This window comes from Pygocentrus nattereri, chromosome 4 (genome assembly GCF_015220715.1).
Source record: "Pygocentrus nattereri isolate fPygNat1 chromosome 4, fPygNat1.pri, whole genome shotgun sequence".
Taxonomy (NCBI): domain Eukaryota; kingdom Metazoa; phylum Chordata; class Actinopteri; order Characiformes; family Serrasalmidae; genus Pygocentrus; species Pygocentrus nattereri.
In genome coordinates, this window is record NC_051214.1 from 4,647,552 (window position 1) to 4,667,551 (window position 20,000).

The following is a 20,000-nucleotide window of genomic DNA, read 5'->3' on the forward strand; positions in this document are numbered from 1 at the left end:
AGTACGTCCGATCACATGGGCGATGAAAGAGCTAATGTTTGAGCCACTTCAGAGCCAAAGCATCGGGCACAATGACCTTGCTCTCTTCCAAATCTAAAGGCAGCTGTGAGTGATGATAAATGAAAGGTTAATAAGCCTTTATAATGACCGTGGGCCAAGCTGATGCTCGTTGTAATGCATGCTGGCTCTGATGAGCAGCAGTCAATAGTAAAAGTAATAAAGTATTAATATATAATCACTTTTAAAGTAAATATGGTTACTGCAAAGCAGTTTTTATAGAGATCTGTTTTGCATTTTGAGGATGCAGATCATTTTAAGGAAAAAAAACATTTCAATTTGTGTTTGCATCCTTGACTGATTGGTCAGTTTAAGGGAATTCGTGATCTTGTAGTATGTATATTTTCAATATATACATATAGTATAGTAATATAATAAGTATGTATATTTCGTTTAATATTTTGCATATTAAATATTTAGTCAGTGTTCACTTTGGGGTGGCAAAAAATATTTTTGGGGACGATTAAAAAAATAGTTTAGTGCAGTGTCGTGCCAAGTGAAATGGTCTTAAATCTGGTCAATGTGTGTAATATTACCCATTTTGAGATGGTTGTGCATGTATTATAAAATTAACCAGCTTATTTCTAGTCATTTTATTAAGCAAAATGATCTCAGTATACCGGCAGATCATTTTTTCTACATTATCTGCCAACACAGTGAGATAATTTTACTTTTAAAACTACTTTTAAACCTGTAAAATGTCTACAAATAGCGTAAATCATCTTAAATTAAGCTTACAACAACCTCAACAGGAGAAAATAGGTTTACTGCAAAGATTCCAGATCATTTTACTTAACACTAACATTTCAGCGTGGGGGTGATATATCAAGAAAATAACGTTACTTCAAGACATTTTCAAGATACACGTCAAAATACTTAGTTTGTGATTTAAGTTACACAATTATTAATAATATTAATAACAATATCAATAATAATCAGCCAGCGACTGATTTTTATTGTGTTTTACAAACTGCACTGCACTAAATCCGATTAAACAGGCCGACTTACGCTCACTTCGTGGTTGGTTGGTGTTTTCTAAGCACTAACGAGATCTATGATGTGATCAGAAAAGCATATTGTGAAACAGTTCATCACCATAATGATAAAATATTGTCTTCACCCACTCCGGTCTGGAGCCTTTACCTCCTTAAAATCATTATCAGTATCATTACTGCCTCCATTATTTCCCTGACCTGAGGAATCAAAACACCTATTTGCTATTTAACGGCGTTTGAGCAGTAATATCTACTGTCTAAACTCACTATATTGACCAACACCGTCTCCAAACAGACCACTCAGTTCACCGCCTCATCTACAAAACCACAGGAAACTGAGGTAGCGCCACCTGTTTGATGTCATTTATAGACAATACAGATTTTTTGTCTCTATTTTACCCCTTCATTGATGAGGCAGCAGACAATCACTTAGTAGTTTCATTGATTTTAAAGGGCCCATGTCCTAAATTTTCTTTATATTTGATGTTTTTTCTTTTCTTAAATCCACATCTGACAAATTTATTTATTTTTTTTCCTTTTGATGTACTACAAATAAATGTGCATAACAATTACATACATTTTCTGTGTGCATTTTCCAACCGGTTACTGTTCCTGGGCCTTTAAGACTGATATATATAGACGATTCTGGCTGCCTCGCATTCGAAAAGCAGTCCAGGCTGAAACTCCTCCTCCCTATAACCTCAGTGTGAAACTGCTGTATGATGAATGACTGTCGATATTCCTGAATACACCAAGTAACTGAGCATCTTTTGGTAATAAACTTTCAAACATTTCCACAAGCTTGTGCTTTCTACAGCTGTTCCTTCTCTCCTCGACTAACACTAAACTAACTAGCGCCCCCTGCTGGGGAAACTTCAGGCTTCTAGACGGGAGCTCCAAAGCTTTACATATTATTTTCTGTCTTTATGGCAGAGATTATTAGATTATAAATACATTTAGGTCACTTTAAACTGTGAAATTTTACTATTATTGGGTAAGCAATTTCAAATGAAATCATTTCTTTCAGTTCTCTTTTGCAACACAATGCTCATCATGTTTGAAGCATTATCTGCATTATTATGTAAATTAAAAAGCGTAAATTAAAATTATATATATATATATATATATATATATATATATATATATATATATTGCTGTTGTCAGAAGAAAACTTTGTATCTCCAAAATAGTAACTTTACAGTAGAAGGAAAAAACCTACTTCACCTTTAATGTAAGTCAATGGAACCAGAATTTATTTTCAAGTCATTTTGGGCCGTTTCATTTAGTCCATTTGTCGTGAAATTTACATACGGTGTAAAGGACAACAGGTATTTTGAAATTATGTAAAAAACTGAAAAATGTGAAAAATGGAGATGCGAGGTATTCTTACGACAGCAGTGATTATATATATATATATACACACACACACACACACACATATATATACATATATAAAGAACCTTTTATTTGTTTTGTCAAATTCAGTCAAGAATTTTCATTTCAGAGCGTCAATAACAACGTAAACAATGCTCTAAAGTTCTACTTCACCTTACAAACACAAATTAATGAAATGAAGCACGAAACAAATGAATCCCAGAGTTTCTCTGCTTGTTTCCACGAGTCACGAATGAGAAAGAATTCATGTAAATTATAATAATTATAATACGCTTTTGTTATCACTGTTGGTACCTGCAAATTCTAAGAGCGACTGCAATATAATCAGTACTAATCCTAGCACACACAGATGCACACAGGTTGCTGTGTTGATGTAACAGCGTTGCTGGTGTGGTCTCCCCAGCACAGCCCTCCCCCCTTTTTTGTCTTTAAAGAAATTCCTCTTTTAAAGAATGCCCGAGGAGAGGGAGAACCCCCAACCCCCATCACTCTCACCCACAGTTACTTTCTGGCTTTCTCTTATATTCAATTCAATTCAATTCAATTCAACTTTGTCATTACACAGTACAGGGTAGTACAGAATAACGAAACACTATCGGGCTACTTTTCCAGCGCAGTAATAAAAGATGAATAGCAAACAGTGAGAAGACATAAGGCAGTAAGAGACAAGACGATATGTGTAAAGTCAGTAAGTACACAAGTAACGAACGTAGACAAAATACGCATAAGCAAAGGTTGTAACAGGTATATTGGACGTATAGACAGTCAGTGCATAGTCAGATATTCAAGTGTATCAGGTATATAGACAGAAATGTGCTGGTGAACTGCAGTTCAGTCCAGTAAATCCAGAAGTACCAGTGGTGTAAACAGTGATCTGTATATAAAGTGTGCAGTGCAGGTACAGAGTAGCAGCATAATGTTCAGGTAACATCTTAAATAAACAGTAACAGTATAAATATATACATATACTAGAAATAAGGCTCAGCCAGAGATGAAGTGCACAGCATACAGTCCTCTGAGCTGGTGGAGCTCAGTGTGTAGTGTGCTGGGTGGTCAGGCTGGTCAGTAACAGACTGCAGTGTTGTTGTTAAGCTCAGGTCGATGCTGCCGGTGTGACCAGTTTGACAGCTCAGGGATAGAAACTGTTCTTGAACCTGGTGGTTCTGGCTCGGATGTTCCGGTACCTCTTTCCAGATGGCAGAGGTTGGAACAAGGGGTGGCTGGGATGTGGGACATACCCCCCCCCTACACATGAGGGTCCGACTGATAGATGTTGTTGTTTTTTTTTTTACATGTCAGCCAATATTATTGTCCTGGTGATCTATCAGCTCTGGTATCTTGAAGATAAAGCACTAATAATTAATGGCTTGTTTAATATTGTAATGAACAGACAATATTATTTGCATTTGTTAAAATTAGCTGTTAGGCACAATATTAATTAATAATGCTTTTATACATACATATACACACACACACACATTATATATATATATATAAATATATAAAATAAATAGTGATTTTCTGGATGTTAGTAAATTGAGCTCATGATGTAATTGATGATATTAACGAGTCTCTGTGGCGGCTCTGAAGATGTCAAGGAAAAATATGGACCCAAGAAATTCTTGTTACTTTTTATTGTTTTTCAGTTTATTTGAATTATGAATACGACTTTATTCTAATGTATATTGTGATAAACTGAGGTCCACTGTTTCAAAATTTGCTTAGATGCCTAAAACTTTCACACAGTACTGTGTATATATATATATATATATATATATATAAATATATATATATATATATATATATATATATATATATATGGGATATTTTTATTATTTAAACATGGAAATAATCAACAGAACAAAAACAGAACAAACAGGTATTTAAAAGAAAGTCATTTAAAAACTCCTTCATATTATATTATTTAGTAATTGAAGTTTTTACAGTGACAATCGGAAATTGTACAAATAGGACAAGATATACTTCAATGGCTGTCTGTATGTGTATATAGATTTTTTTTAATTTAAACCTGGAAATAATCAGCGGAACTGTTGAAACAAACCTTGTATCAAAATTTTGCTCGTTTATCAGATTTTGACATCATTTTTAAAATACCTGCTGCTCTATACATTGTGTGTAAATTCCACGACGAACGAGCCAAAATTAGTTTGAAGAAATTCTGGTTCCACAGACGTTCATTAAAAGTAAAGTAGGTTTTTTCAACTCTCCTGCAAAGCTACCATTTTGGAGACGTTTTTGTTTAGACAACAGTGATATATAATTTGCTTTTAAACTAATTTCAGAAAAACTGTCATTTGGATACTGAGGTTTAGGTTTAGGTGCAGTATTATTTAGTTACAGTAATGCAAAATCAATAGAAACCTATGGACGTCCTCATATGTATAGCAAGACGTGTGTGTGTGTGTGTGTGTGTGTGTGTGTGTGTGTGTGGAGGGGAAGAGCAGTGCTACAGGATACTCTAGGTAGGATGTTGATGCAGCGATGTTTCTCACACACACACACACACACACACACAGGAAGTGATCAATGAGGAAGCTCTCTGAGAAAGGATCCATAACATCTATATCCCTCCATCTCACCCCTCACCCCTCTCACACTCGCTCTCTCTCTCCCTCTATCACTGTCTCGCTCTTCCTATTTTTTTCCTCCTCCCCTCTCTCTTGCTCACTCTCTCTCACTCTTTCTTTCGATTTCTTCATTCTTTCTCTCCTGCTTAGTTTTCTCTCTCTCTCTCTCTCTCTCTCTCTCTCTCTGCTCTACTGCTAGAATCTCCCCTCAAACCTCCATGGTTATTGTTGTCGTCAGGCTACACTATTCAAAAGTAATTAGACAATTACATAATTAACTACATACTTACAAAACGTATGGTACCCATTATGTTTTATGTTTTGTTGTCCACTGTGTAAACCTCAGTCAATTAAAAAGAAACTCCACTACAACCTGTTAGAAAATCAACAAAACATGTCATTCGACCAGAGGCGTGTAAACTTGACTGTAAATGATACATTTCTCTACAATGCTAATCCAAGCAGAGACAGTCCCATTTTTCCAGTCTGCATTACGGGATCGTTTATCGTCATATTGGCAGCGTTCATTCTTTCTTACACGCCGCAAATACACACACTCTCTGCAGGAGCTTTGCTGTTTTATAGTGGGTTTTCAGGCTTGTTATGCTTAAATAGTGAATCAAATGAGAAGGAAGGGTCTCCAAGAACTCCAGAGGAATTCCAAAAAAAAAAAAAAAAAAAAAACAGATAATGGATTATCATTACTGACGTCAGGGATCCACACAACCTCCCAAATAATCGACTAATCACAATTCTTTCTGCCGGCTGCGATCTTTCTTTAGCTTTCAGATTTCACAGTTATCCTATAACAAGCATGGATGGACCGGATGCTCCGGGTTTGAGGCAAATACATGTAAACAGACACATCATGGAACTCCTGAAAAGTTCTAATGTGGCACATTAGAGGACTTGGAGGATGTTGAGAGGACAGTGGGGATAATGTCGATTTGTTAGCTGTCTATCTAATTCTAATGTTTTTAGCATGCATGCTAACAGAAAGATTTCACCCTTGAGAACAAACGTAGCTTTGCTGGACTCTTAACTCCGCACAGGATTCTGTGTAACTATAAGCATTTTTTGGCCAAGCAAGACTTGGGCTTTATAGGCTGAATACAATGACAAAAATAAAGCAATTAAATCGCTAACTGCAGTTATTTATAAGGCAATCAACTGTCAGCATTCATCATAGTGATAGCCCTATGCTAACATCACACACTGACTTCCACACACTTAATTCACTGACTTCTAACTAGTTCGTGGGTTTAAGTGTCTGTTCTTTTGAGTAATTCAGTACCTGGTTTCACTCAACTACTCGGATTTATCTCAGTTACTGGGTTTTCACTTTTTTGGCATATTTTCCTTGGTTATCGGCTTATTTTAGGCCTATTTCACTCAGTTTTTGGCCTATTTCACTGGCATACTCCAATGTAGGCAGCCTTTCAGCAAACCCTTAGCCAAATTTTCAAGTCACTCGACACCCCTGTACAGTTTATACTCAGTTATTCCACTCAGCTACTGGCAGATTTAACCAGAGAGGATTCACATAATCTTTGATTTTACTCAGTTACTGGGTTTTCAGCCCATTTTTACTTCCGTTTCTGCCATTACCCCAAAGCAGCCAGCCTTTAGCAAACGCTGCCTGCCTAGCTAGTTAGCAAACTACGGACAACATCACTATACTGCACTAGACTAAACGCCACAAGAACCCAGATTAGATCAGATGTGGCGTGAAGTTTACACCGCAGGGCCAGTGAACCAACGTCTTCAAGAGAAACAGACAAATGCTAATCGTCTGACACCTCAGCTCACATTATTAGCCTAGCCATAGCATAATTTACCTCAGCTTGTACCTCGTAGCTGGAAAGCAGCGAGCTTGTGAAGAGCTGGTCGTAAAGTTAGCAAGTTACCGAACAGGATAAAACCTCTAAATGACGCTTAATGATTTATTGTATAAAACGAGCTCGAGCTTGATGTTTAGCTGCTCTCACTGCAATGCTTCCCAGGCATTTTTTGACTAGAGCTGCGTCTGAATAGTTGCAGGAAGCTTCCTCTTCTACCTGGTTTTCTCCATGTTATTGTGATATTTGATCTGGTCGTCTTGTGGATCCACACACAAGCCAGCTTTGCAAATGTATTAAGTGAATCCACGAGCTACAGATCAGCCAAAAACAAGGAAAGCAGGTAGAAAGCAGGCAGAGAAGGAAGATTCATTCAACAAATCAGAACCAACTAACCCTGGTCAAACGGGCGGATCACCAATAAGCCACTGCCAAATTGGTCAGACATTAGTTTTGAACACTTTTTATTTCGGGAGATATAAGAACAACTGGGAGAAAAAAAATAATGAGTAAGGCTAATATAAAATGATTTAACTGAAAATGTTGAAAATAACTGGCTTTATTTACAATATTAGTGTTAAAATGATTTAATAACCTAATTTACAAAGGACAATGAAAGAAAGAAACGAAGGAAAAATAAGTCAATTGGACTGTGAGTGGAAAACGAATACTGAAAGTGCCGTTTTGTCTAACACTCTGCTTAACCCCCCCCCAGTGGGCTGCCTGAAAAACGCTAAGGAAAAGGCCAGTGGGCTGCCAGCTTTGCCATCGGTGGGAAAACAGTAGTTTGCTACTCTCTGGCTATCTGGGCTGCTGCCATCATCACATCACATTCCCAAACCCTATATACTTTATTCCTACACCCCGTCGGCTTTAAATGAACATATGGACAGGACCTTCCGGTGAAGCATGAACAGACAACCTAGAACGACAAAAATCCATGAATAAATAAAAATGTAAATAAGCTCATCAGGATTATGCGATTATAGTTATAATTCGTCTGTTTTCTTGTGTGTACAGGTGTGTGTGTGTGTGTGTGTGTGTGTGAGTAGATCTCTGTGGAAAATAATCAAAAAATTCTTCGAGTAAGTCTTTGAATGAGTGGAACTACTGGATATGTCTGTTTTGCTTTGATTCCTCAATAAAAAGAAAGAAAATAAAAATGTAAATAAGCTTTATTGCTGGGATGCTTATATGCTTGTGTGCTAATGCTTGTAACTGACCTGTCGACAGAAACCTGAATCTATACTTCAGCTTTTTAATCGCGTTAACGCTGTCAGGTACAGGCATAAGACCGTGAAGCAGTGGCATTACACGGCAATGTTTAACGGCCACAGATTTCTACAATAACAACTGGGCTATTTTAAGCAGTGATTAGGAAGCCACATTCACATGACCACTGAAGCTCTGTGCTTTTTGAGAGATTTATACTCCAAGACTGCTGATCCTGCTGTACTTACAGCTTCTACACTAAGGCTGTGGTGACAAACACAAGCTGCACGTTGGCCCAGAACGTCTCAGAGACGTTCAATCAGAAGTAAAACCACAGCGTATCAAGTAAACACGTGTTCCTTGACTTAGATGGAATGCTAATGAACGACGCTCCCGCTGCCCAACTGGATATTTCGGCCATAACCTGGAAATACAGCAGTCGTGTGAAAAGCAAGATGGATAACCGTAAAAGGCGTGTTTTTAGGCACTTTATGAGCTTAAACTGCTCCAATCTATTGATTCATAAGACTTTCTAAGGTTCTGCGACAACCGTGTGTGTGTGTGTGTGTGTGTGTGTGTGTGTGTGTGTACAGAGAAGAATGTTCTGAACGAAATGTTCCTCCTCTGTTCTTCCTCCCCTTTTTTTCCCCTTTTTCTGCTTATCTCTCTCCCTCTTTCTCTTCAGTATCAGCTTCTGACACTCACTGTACATTTAATCAGCCTCGCACGCTCTCATATCACTCCAACAACCGGGGTACAATGGCTTAACAGCACATACAGAGCAGAAGTACAATAACAGCAATCTCTGTATACCAGGTACTGTTACTCTCTCTCTCTCTCTCTCTCTCTCTCTCTCTCTCTCTCTCTCTCTCGCTCTCGCTCTCTCTCTCTCTCTCTCGCGCGCAGGTTCGCACTCTTTCCCGCTTACTTTCTCTATTCAACTCAATTCAATTCAAACCTCTTCCACATTGTAAACTTCCATATGTTTGAATAACTGCCAGCAGGAGCGATGATGTCACACTCGTGCACACTAACATGCAGTCAAAAGTCTGGGCACCCCTGGTCAAATTAAACATTTTATTGACTTTCTGAGTGAAACGAAGTTCCTCTACTTCACACAATCACAGGTTATTTGCTGAATTTTACATATTTGGTTGTGTAAAAAAAAAAAAGGTTACACCACTTTTCTATTTTGTCCAATATGTTAAAATAAGCAACTTAATAGAAACTGTGCACTAAAAATTTACAAATACAGTATTTTAATGTGTTCCCCGTGTTAACATCTGTTCATTTAGAATAATGAAATGAGTAAATAAATAAACAAAAACATTATTAAGCAAAACAATGAAGCGTAATTTCACTGGGGAATTTTGCGTTTAACTGTAATGGGCTGCACTGATATGGGAATTATGGGCCGATCCCAATAACCAATCATTTTTAGGTACATGTGCCGACACAGGCACCGTGCATAATCGTTTATGGGACTAGACTGACCTGGATTTGCACTGCAGATAAATATATATGTTATGTCTACAGGGTTAATGCAGTAAAATGAATAAAATTCAGACAGTTTAGTGTAGCAGCCTAGGACTGCCTAGACATTGTGCTCTTCCATACATCAACAAATACAGGTTTAAAATATCAGGCAAATATAAAAATCTGTCCCATGTTAAGAATACTATTCCAGCAATTATGTGCTGATATCAATATGATTGATAGATATAAGGTAATCCACAAGTCAAATGAAAAAAAAAACAGGAGTTTCTACAACTGGAGTTGAAAAAGTTAATTACTGAAATGAGAAAATGAAACTCCAAACAACCAAATGGAAAAACTGATATACCACCAAAACTCTCCCCATCAGATAAACAGCGCTTAATGCTTTCATTTTTCAGAGAGAAGAGAAACTCAAGCTGCTTCAAACATCCACAGTCCATCCTTCCAACGTTTTTAAATGACTTAAAAGCTATGGGTCTGCAAGGACGTGTAGCTGCCAACAAGCCCTTAGTGAGAAAAGGAGAAATACAAAAGCAGATCACCACCAAAACTGGACACCTGAGATGTTAGGTTAGGTCTTATGGACTGATGAGCACATTTGTAATTGGTCACTACTTATAACTTTGATTCTGAGAACCAGAAAATGAACAACCAACTCCTGAGACTGAATTTTGGAGGTGTCCCAGACGGTTTGAGGGACTGAAAGTGCGTCTCCTGAAAAGAATGGAAGCAGAAATAAAGGCGAGTGAACGCGGTCAATACTGCAAATAACTGATATTACACTAAGCTGCAGTCGTACCCATACAGAGCAGACGTACGACACTATAGCACAGCTACTCCGTCTCTCTCTCGCTTTCTCTTTCTCACCCTGTCTCTCAGAGCAGCATCAGCAATCTCCACACCCCTGAAACGCTGCTGTAAATAGAGTTACACTCTCTCAGCCTCACTTCCATCTCCTCTAAACACTCTGACATCACCTTTCCTCCTCGTGTGGATTCACTCACAGCAGAAAACCACAGAACTCGCAGAGAAATCACTAAAAATTAGATGAGATTTTTATTTTTTAATTTCGTTTAATAATAAGCAAACACTTTATTCTGAATACGTTCTTTGCACTGTAGATGCTTACCTTGTTGTTATCTAACGCTCAATTAAATATCTATTAAACATCACAGAACCTAACAGGCCCATTTCCTACACTCTATCCATAAGGTCCACCTGTGACACTTTTGTGGGGTTATGTACCAAAAACTATTACGAATAAAAAACATTATGAATTTTCAAGACCACTTTCAAACCACGTTTTATCCTCACAATTAAACTGTTTTCTTACAGAACCTGTATGACTAGAATGTGTAAATCCCCTCGGTTCTGATTGGCTGTCCTGTACTGCAGCACTGTTTTCGGCACATCACAGAAACAATGAAATCGAAACTGTTTCTACTACTTAGATTCCATATATGGACGATATAGACCAGAGACTGAATGGTACATTTTAAAATTTAATTCTACAATTATTAAAAAAGCAAGGGAAATCAGGTTTTCTGGGATATGGGCCCTTTAAATTTGAATTTAATAGATTAAATCTAAACCATTAAATCTAACATTGAACTTGATATTGAAAAGAGTTTCAGAAAATACTTTGTTAATAATTTTAGCATCTGTAAATAATCTGTATAATCAAAATAAATTACCATCATTATTATAGTTATTATTATTATTAGTAGTAGTAGTAGTAGTAGTATTAATAATAATAATAACAATAATAATAATGGAGAATACATAATCTATACCTCTGTTCCAATATAGTAGACACACTGTGGTGTTGCTTTTCACCTTCAGCAGTATTTTAGTTAAATATTTTATAGACAATTATATTTATAACGCCAATCAAACAGGAGTATCTCAGTTTCTGCCAAGTTTCTGCTTTTAATCCTACTTTTAACCCTAATTCTGTGAGTTTCGTTCATGATATTCAGCACAGTTAACTTACTGGGTGTTTTATGTCATAAAAGAACAGTTTAAAACCTGTAAAAACTAAATAAAAAGTAAGTTTCCTTTTCAGGTTATTGGTTTCTTGTCCAGTTAAACCCTAAAACACTGTGTAAGGATCGCTGTGGTGTAATTTTAGGTGGACAAAATCAAATTAAGTCATATTTATAAGACATTATTTTACCTTAGAGCAGTACTAAGAAATCATTACCACTGTAAAAAAGAGCTCGTTAGATCAACCTAACAAAATTACTTTATACAGTAACAAGCAATAGAACTAGTTTTATTCACCTCAAAAAAATTGCATTAATTGAAAAAATGTATTTATTTAGGTTTTATTTATTTAAATAAGTATTTATTTAGGTTGAATAAAATTAGTTTACTTGTTACCACAAAGTAATTTTTTAGGTTGAACAGTATACAGTATACAGCATTTTTCAATAACCCAACTGAAAAATGTTATATGCCCAGTTATATATAATAGCAAGCAAATTAAACTGTCAAATGATGTGCAACTGTGTAATGTGTTGCATGCAAAACGTTCAAAATCTGCAAAAACTGAACCACGTGTTTAAGGTAGAAAACTATTTTTATTTATTTATTTATTTATTTTATTCCTGATCAATAAAACATTTTTTAATGAAAGAAACCCTCAATGCTTCCTAAAAAAGTGAACACAAAAATTTAGAGATTTTTTTGTATTAAATCTGTGGTTCTAACAGAATTTGTATTTTGCTTCAGCATCAGCCTCATTCTGGATCAATACAACTCAGCTCAGCTTTAACTGAACTGTATTTCTGTAGGTGAATGATCTCCTCCCAGATCCTCCACATTTGGAGTGCTGAACTTTCTTTCATCCTTTCTTTTTCCTCACAGTTGTACTAAAATCTGTGCTGTTTTTCCCTGAAAAAACTTAATATTTTTAAATGTAGAAGTTAAAATTTTTTTTAAAAATCACAAGGGTAATATTAATGTAAGTGAAATATTTATCAAAGTGCACAAAAACAGTAAACAATTTATGCAAGTTTACTTATTTTCTTTAACAACATGATATTTTACTCCAGTAATTGTTTCAGAAAATAAATGCAACAATTTGTCAAATTAAATACCTTTTGATTCTGAGTGTCAGAATTTATGCATTCATTTACAACAGAATCCACCTTAGGTTTCATTAATTTAAAGCTCATTTGTGGACTTAAAATGAATTTGTTAATGTACAATAAAACCGAGGAAATCTGTTTTAAAAATAACCTCAAACTTAAAAGTTCAGTGTATATAATTTTCAAAATTTGCGTACATTGAACACAGATTGTTTAAATTTCATTAATTTGAATAGACCAAGACAATTTTAATATTGTAATATTTTAACATTTTAATTTGGATTACAGAAAAACAACTTGGGGCCAAAATAAGCAATATTAGAATTTACTTAGAGATAAACAGCAGTGCAATAACACCTCCCATTATGAATAGAAACAGTGTCCCGCAAGAATATGTTCATAGCTTAAATTTCACCTCAAATACAAAATAAACACAATGAAATACAATTTTGTATCTATTTAGCTCATAATCAAATGGCAAGTTGAAGAAGTATTTTCAAGGCATAACCAGATTGTTTGAAGAAGTGAAATAAATATAAAGGTGTTAGCCTCTTTGATTAATATAAACAAATAAAATAAAGCTTAATAAAGCTGAATGGATTTCTGCAATTATAATTTCTGCTTTAAATGACCCAAAGAAAAACAGCAAGGTTCTAGCACCCCTGAGAAAAATACCAATGCCTGAGTCAAATCTGTGTTTCTTTGCATTTAGTATTTAGAGATTTCTACAATTAAAACTGAGGACAACACAAAAACCTGCTACATTACATAGATATTCTGGAAAATATTAAACGTAGATAGTATGACAGTAAACAGCATAACATAAAACTGCATTGTAAAAGATCCTGTGAGTCCAGCTGAAGCTACAGCAAGCAAGGATGAATCTTTCCGGCAAAGAAAATGCCTTTTTTACATATTTTGGTATTTAAAGATGTTTATGATTGCACTGCTTTACATAAGAACCCAATTCCAAAGCACAGTGGACGTAAAACAAACCACTCAGGCGCTCAGAAGAGCTGTTCTTTCCACTTATATGCTACCAGTTAGCTTCTTTGCTTGGCCAGACATCTGTCGGAGGAACTTCATTTCCAGTAATGCACTTGGTTTTCTAAGAACTACAGACATGGCGGCTCCGAGAGCGCAGGCCTCCATACCTCTCTCTCCCTGAATGAAGGGGATGTGAGGCTTTGACGAAGCTATTTGTGAGAACAGAGTGGTTTACATGCTCTGAAGTGAACAATGAATCAGGCTTAGCAAGAAGGTTCTAGCTACGGCGCAATCTATGAAGTTGAACAGAAAGCATTGATTTTCTATAGAGAGATTTCTATAGGCGTTTGTGTTGCGGCGGCCCTTGAGGAAGACGGAAGCTTGAGGAAGGATCTGTGCATGAAAGAGCTGCAATGCTGTCTAGACAGAGCGAAATGCATGCAGTGAAGCAAGAGCTTAGCAGGGATGAGACACCAGACATCACTCTATTCTACATAACTAACCTGTGACTCTCCAATTAAACACCAGCGGAAATAAAGCAATACTCAAACGTAGAGAGGCAGCGAGGTTGTGTCTGAGATTTAAGTAAGGCTCCTAGAATTAGCTTCATTTTATGCTGCGTTTTCAAGTATTTTAACACCAAGTAAACACCAAACACGAAGGCCGACAATCGAGTCAACGAACCAAACTACGTTTGGGGCCGAAAAAGGCCTGGCTCTGTACAGATCTGCTCCGAGTACTCAGCACCATGAAGCATAAAATAATGGCCTGGGCCTCACAGTAGCGAGGAAAACAATGGATCTCCTGAGAAGGGTCACCTTCCCCAAGGCTAACTCTTCTGACTGCACCACATATTAGATTCTGTTTTACATAACTTACACTTAGTAAGCCATTTCTTCTGAAGAGATGCCAATTTCCCACATGGAAATCTGAAATATGGCCAAATACGCCCACATATCGTTATCTTAAAGGGTCAAGCATATATTTCTAGGCATGTAGTGTATGTGTGTGTATCACACAGCGGACACATGCACAACATATGGATCACACACATGTCTGATGCATGGATAATACTGATGTTCCAAATTTTTGAAAGCAAAAAAAATACAAAGTCAGCATATGAGTACTTTATGCCAGCCATATCTGAAAACTGGTTTCTGACACATATTCTTAAATTTGTGTTACACGTTTTACATACGCTGGTTTATTGGCTGAAATATACGTCCCATGTTTAAAAATGAAAAAGCCACGTTGGCCTATCACACGTGTACATCTGTGACTAATGCAAGTTAAATATAGCCTTAAGGAAATCTATATATTGTCGCTGTCGGAAGAAAACCTCGTATCTCCATTTTTGTCATTTTTCAGTTTTTGACCCCATTTCAAAGGACCTGTTGCTCTTTACATTGTGTGTAAATTTCATTACAAATGGACCAAAGGAAACGGCCCAAAATGACTTGGAAAGACGTCTGGTTCCATTGACTCACATTAAAAGTGAAGTGGGTTTTTTCCTTCTCCTGTAAAGTTACCGTTTTGGAGATGCGAGGTTTTCTTCAGACAACAGCGATATGATAATACATGCCCTGTACTTGAAGCCCACGCGTTGCCATACATCAGATTTCAACAGAACCACAAACTTTTGATAGTTCTGCCTAGCACGTGGCTAAATTTGACGCCTTTGGAGCTTCCTCGAGCTGAAAACTTCTCAAATTGGGTCCCAGTTTAGGAGCTGGAGCAGCGTGTAGCACTTTAAAGCGCATCTTCTCGGCCGTTTTTGGAGAACAGATAATCACATGAGGCACTGAGGAGCCATAGGTTCAAACCAACAAGGCGTCGATGACCAGACCAGACCAGGCCAAGCCACGATGAACCAGACCAGAGGTGATGGAAACGGCGTTCCACCTTAACAAAAAGCCTACTTTAAACACACGTCTGGGGGGAAACGAGACTCTCTTCGAACCGGAAAAACCAACAAGCATCAGCCAAGCAGGCCTTCATCTGGTCTGTACGACCACCACACACGGCCGGGTGGGTGTGAAGGAAGGGAGTGCGCTGTTCGCCTGGACTATGAGCCCCAAACCCAGCTTAAACGGGGCCTAAGCAGTTGCTACCTAAACCTAATCCGAGAAACACAACAAAAGCTACTAAACGCCCGCGGAAACACAGGAGCGCGTGACGGTGTTTTTGCTCAGGGGTCGTCAGCGGGATCACGGCGTGCTGCACGAATGTGTGGCCTGAAAACATCTCGCTGGCTCCCTAATAGAATTCTCCGTTCCACCTTAAGCGGTGCAGCGGTTGCATTCTGGCGCCTCAGGCTCGAGCTTCGTTACAGCCTCGCCGCCAGAAAGAGGCAGCCGTGAAGTGACAGAGGGCACGACCAAGACCCCCACACGCTACGGTGTGTGGTCCAGCGTGGGTGATGAAGGGCGGCCAGTGAAGTTCCCGAAACCGGCAGCGTAAATAAAGAGAGAAGCAACTCACTTGGTGGACGAACACGTCCAGTGGAGGCTCCACCGGGCTCCCCTCGCTGTGGGTCATCGAGATAAATCCAAAGCCCATGCGAACGTTGAACCACTTGCAGTAGCCGGAGCCTGACTGGGTCCGCTCTTCTGGACCGGGGGTCTTGGCGGGGTCCCCGCCGCCACCTTTGCCTTCGCCTGGCCCTCCTGCACGGCGAGAGAAGCAGAGAGTCACGCTCGGGGCGCTTGGCGTGTTTGTGCTTTTGTTTCCTTCCTTCTTTGAGAACTTTGGGTATAAAAAGTGGGATAATAAACAAAGCGGGTGGAATTCTGTGGAATTCGGAGAAATGTGGACACTGGGAAGAAATATGGAAATATGGATATATGGAAATCCCCCTCTCCTTTCCTCACCCCCCCCCCCCCCTCGCTAGGCACATCACTTAGCACGGCGCGTGCACTGCGCTTTGTATATGCACGTGCATGAAATGCAACACAGTTCTCGCAACAAAGTCGAACAGCGGCGGCGGCGATGTGACACACGGTACCCGCGTGCAACTGCACGAGCAAAGCCGTATGGGGGGAGGTGGGGGTGGTAAGAGGGGTCGTTCAGGAGTGAAGCACACTTTCAGAACCTCGCGCGGTCCCCAGTGCCGCCTTCTGCTGCTGCGATTGCTCAATTTCGCTCTTATACAATCCGCCAACTCTCCTCTCGGCTTGCCCCCTCGGTCTCGCGCTCTCCCTTCCTCTCTCCTTTCTTCCTCACGCGGTGCATCTGCCGTCATTCAGCCGCTCTAGGGGCTGAACTCCGGGGGGCAGGTGTGCGCACGTTCCCCCTCCTATTAGGGCGAAAACAGGACCCAGAACAACCCCCCCCTCACCCCCCCCCCACCCCCCCAACACTACTACTACCTACTACACCAATCGCGCGTGCAAAAAGCAATATCAGTGCTTATGGGCAACGTGCAGCAGCAGGGGCGGTGCAAACACTCACACACACACACACACACTCACACACACACACACACAGACCCCGCGCGTGCAACAATAGCGAAAACCAACGACCACCACCACCGACCACCGACCACCTCCACCACCGGCTCCTTCCTCCTTCGTATCAGCGGAGACGAGCGCGCGAGCGGAAAGAGAGCAATAAGAAATAAAGAGAAGAGAAGAGAAGAGACGCAGCGTAACCTTCGGCCATGTTTCCCCGCGGACCCTCCGCTCCAAAGTTCCTGGAAAATCGCTTCCCTCCGCGTGCACTGGGGTGATGCGCGTCACCGTCGAGCTCGAGCCCACATCCCCACGTCCGGCGAGTTTAGCTCGCATGGTACAGCGTGCTGCCCCGCGCGCCACATTCTCGCATGTCTCTCTCTCTCTCTCTCTCTCTCTCTCTCTCTCACCGCCTCTCTCTCTGTCTCTTTCTCTTTTTCTGCCTCGCTCTCTCTCCTTCGCTCTCTTCCCTCCCTCTGCCTCTCTCTCTCTCTCTTTCTCTCTCTCTCAGCTCGTTTGCTCGCGCACTGCCGCGCTTGAACACGTGACCGTGTCAATTACGTGTCTCTCTCTCTCTCTCTCTCTCTCTCTCTCTCTCTCTCTCTCTCTCTGCGCGCGAGATTCAGAATTATTTTTATTGTATTTTTATTTTTCCTCCTGGGATGTGGAGGAGAAGTCTTCATTTAGTTGTTGGGCTGTTTGGTCTGTGTAGCTGCACCAAAACATTTTAGTTATTTATTTATTCTTTTATTTTTCTTTGTTTTTTTTTTGTTTTTTTTTTTGGGGGGGGGGGGGGGTAAATACATTTAGCATTTGTTTAGATTTGTGTTTGTTTGTTTATTTGTTTGTTTGTTTGTTTAAGTTCTGAGGAGGAAAAGTGGCCAAACTCTTTATTCTTCATCTTAACAGAACCAGAAAAAATCTTTCATTTTGTTTTGATTTCGCCAATTTGTTTGTTTGTTTGTTTGTTTGTTTGTTTATGGATTGACGGTGATGAATCTTAGAGGGAAAAAAAGTCAGAGACACATTCTTAAACGTGAAAACAGGTCTTGAAGTTTTGTTTTTCCAGCTTATCGCTTGCTGCCTTTGTTGGGTTGTTTGTTTATTGGTTTGTTTATTTCTGAGTTGGTGTCAGTGAGAGAGCTGATATCACACCCGCTGAAATGAAGGTACTGAGCCGCCTCCGTTCTTGTGCTCTTCTCCTCTCTTTTCTCTGGAGTTTTGTCTGATCATCATTTAGAGCTGCATGCGTGTCAGTAATACAGCGTCATCCTCTGAGCCCACACGCACAAAATTGCCTCTGAAGGGCTTAAAAGTCTTAGAGCAGAGTTTTTTCTATTTTTCTTATATTACACTCTCAGAAGAACGATGCTGAACCGTCGCTGGGCTGGGACCCTCAGTACCTTTAGAGTCAGGGAACATAACTGAGCCATAATCCACTGAAATTATCTGTTCTAAGCCGTACTGACTCCACACACCCCGCCTCGCCTCGCCTCCAGGCTTTTATTCCACTGCTCTGTTTTAAAGCATTCGGTTATGAAAAGGAGCAAATACCAACTTTTCACCTGGAGGAACTGATTTAAGCTCCACAATCAGACCTTAGAACCACTGCTGGAGCTTTGAGGGAGCATTTAGACTGTTTGTACCTCGATGAACGAGAAACGTTCCTGCACAGAACCTTCATTCCTAGCAGTGTATACTTATTATCTTCCTTTACTCTCTCTCTCTTTTCTCTCTCTCTTTTCTCTCTCTTCTCTCTTCTCTCTCTTCTCTCTCGCTCTCTCTTTCTTCTCTCTCCTCTCTCTCTCTCCTCTCTGTTCTGCACAGAACCTTCATTCCTAGCAGTGTATACTTATTATCTTCCTTTACTCTCTCTCTCTCTCTCTCTCTCTCTCTCTCTCTCTCTCTCTCTCTCTCTCTCTCTCTCTCTCTCTTCTCTCTCGCTCTCTCTCTCTTTTCTCTCTCTCTCTCTCTCTCTCTTTTCTCTCTCTCTTCTCTCCGCTCTGCACAGAACCTTCATTTCTACCACTGTCCTAAGAGAACAGCTTTCTGCCACAGAGCACAGAAATCCTTAGAGCTGTAAATCGTCCAGAGAACTGACCGTTTAGATTGCATCAGTGTTTGAAAGCTATAAACTAACTGAAATTAAGCAGTTATATACATGGTAATAATGTTATAGCAGTTTATTACAGGAGTGTAGATTCACAGTTTACTGTGTTGGTTTACTTTGGGCTCAGTTTAACTGTCTATATTTATCCACTACGTTTAGCTGTTGTTGCAGAGAAAGTTTTCCTCAGTATAAACAATAAGCTACAACAAACATCCCAACTTGGTTCCATAATAAGTATACACTGCTAGGAATGAAGGTTCTGTGCAGAACAGAGAGGAGAGAGAGAGAGAGGAGAGAGAAGAGAGAGAGAGCGAGAGAAGAGAAAGAAAAGAGAGAAAAGAGAGAGAGAGAGAGAGAGAGAGAGAGAGAGAGTAAAGGAAGATAATAAGTATACACTGCTAGGAATGAAGGTTCTGTGCAGGAACGTTTCTCGTTCATCGAGGTACAAACAGTCTAAACGTTCCCTCAAAGCTCCAGCAGTGGTTCTAAGGTCTGATTGTGGAGCTTAAATCAGTTCCTCCAGGTGAAAAGTTGGTATTTGCTCCTTTTCATAACCGAATGCTTTAAAACAGAGCAGTGGAATAAAAGCCTGGAGGCGAGGCGAGGCGGGGTGTGTGGAGTCAGTACGGCTTAGAACAGATAATTTCAGTGGATTATGGCTCAGTTATGTTCCCTGACTCTAAAGGTACTGAGGGTCCCAGCCCAGCGACGGTTCAGCATCGTTCTTCTGAGAGTGTAATATAAGAAAAATAGAAAAATCTCTGCTCTAAGACTTTTAAG

General features: G+C 39.4%; 1 protein-coding gene across 1 annotated transcript in view; it reads right to left on the minus strand.

Annotated features, from left to right (window-relative positions):
• The window catches only part of lin28b (lin-28 homolog B (C. elegans)), a 50,282-nt gene extending 32,808 nt beyond the window's left edge, over positions 1-17,474 (minus strand). Inside the window, exons 1-2 of the mRNA XM_017714716.2 lie at positions 17,312-17,474; positions 16,143-16,327 (exon numbers count right to left, since the gene is read on the minus strand). Of these exons, the coding sequence (XP_017570205.1) occupies positions 16,143-16,327; positions 17,312-17,321 (195 nt within the window). The 5' untranslated portion in view covers positions 17,322-17,474. The remainder of the gene's footprint in view (positions 1-16,142; positions 16,328-17,311) is intronic.
• Positions 17,475-20,000: the final 2,526 nt, after the last annotated feature.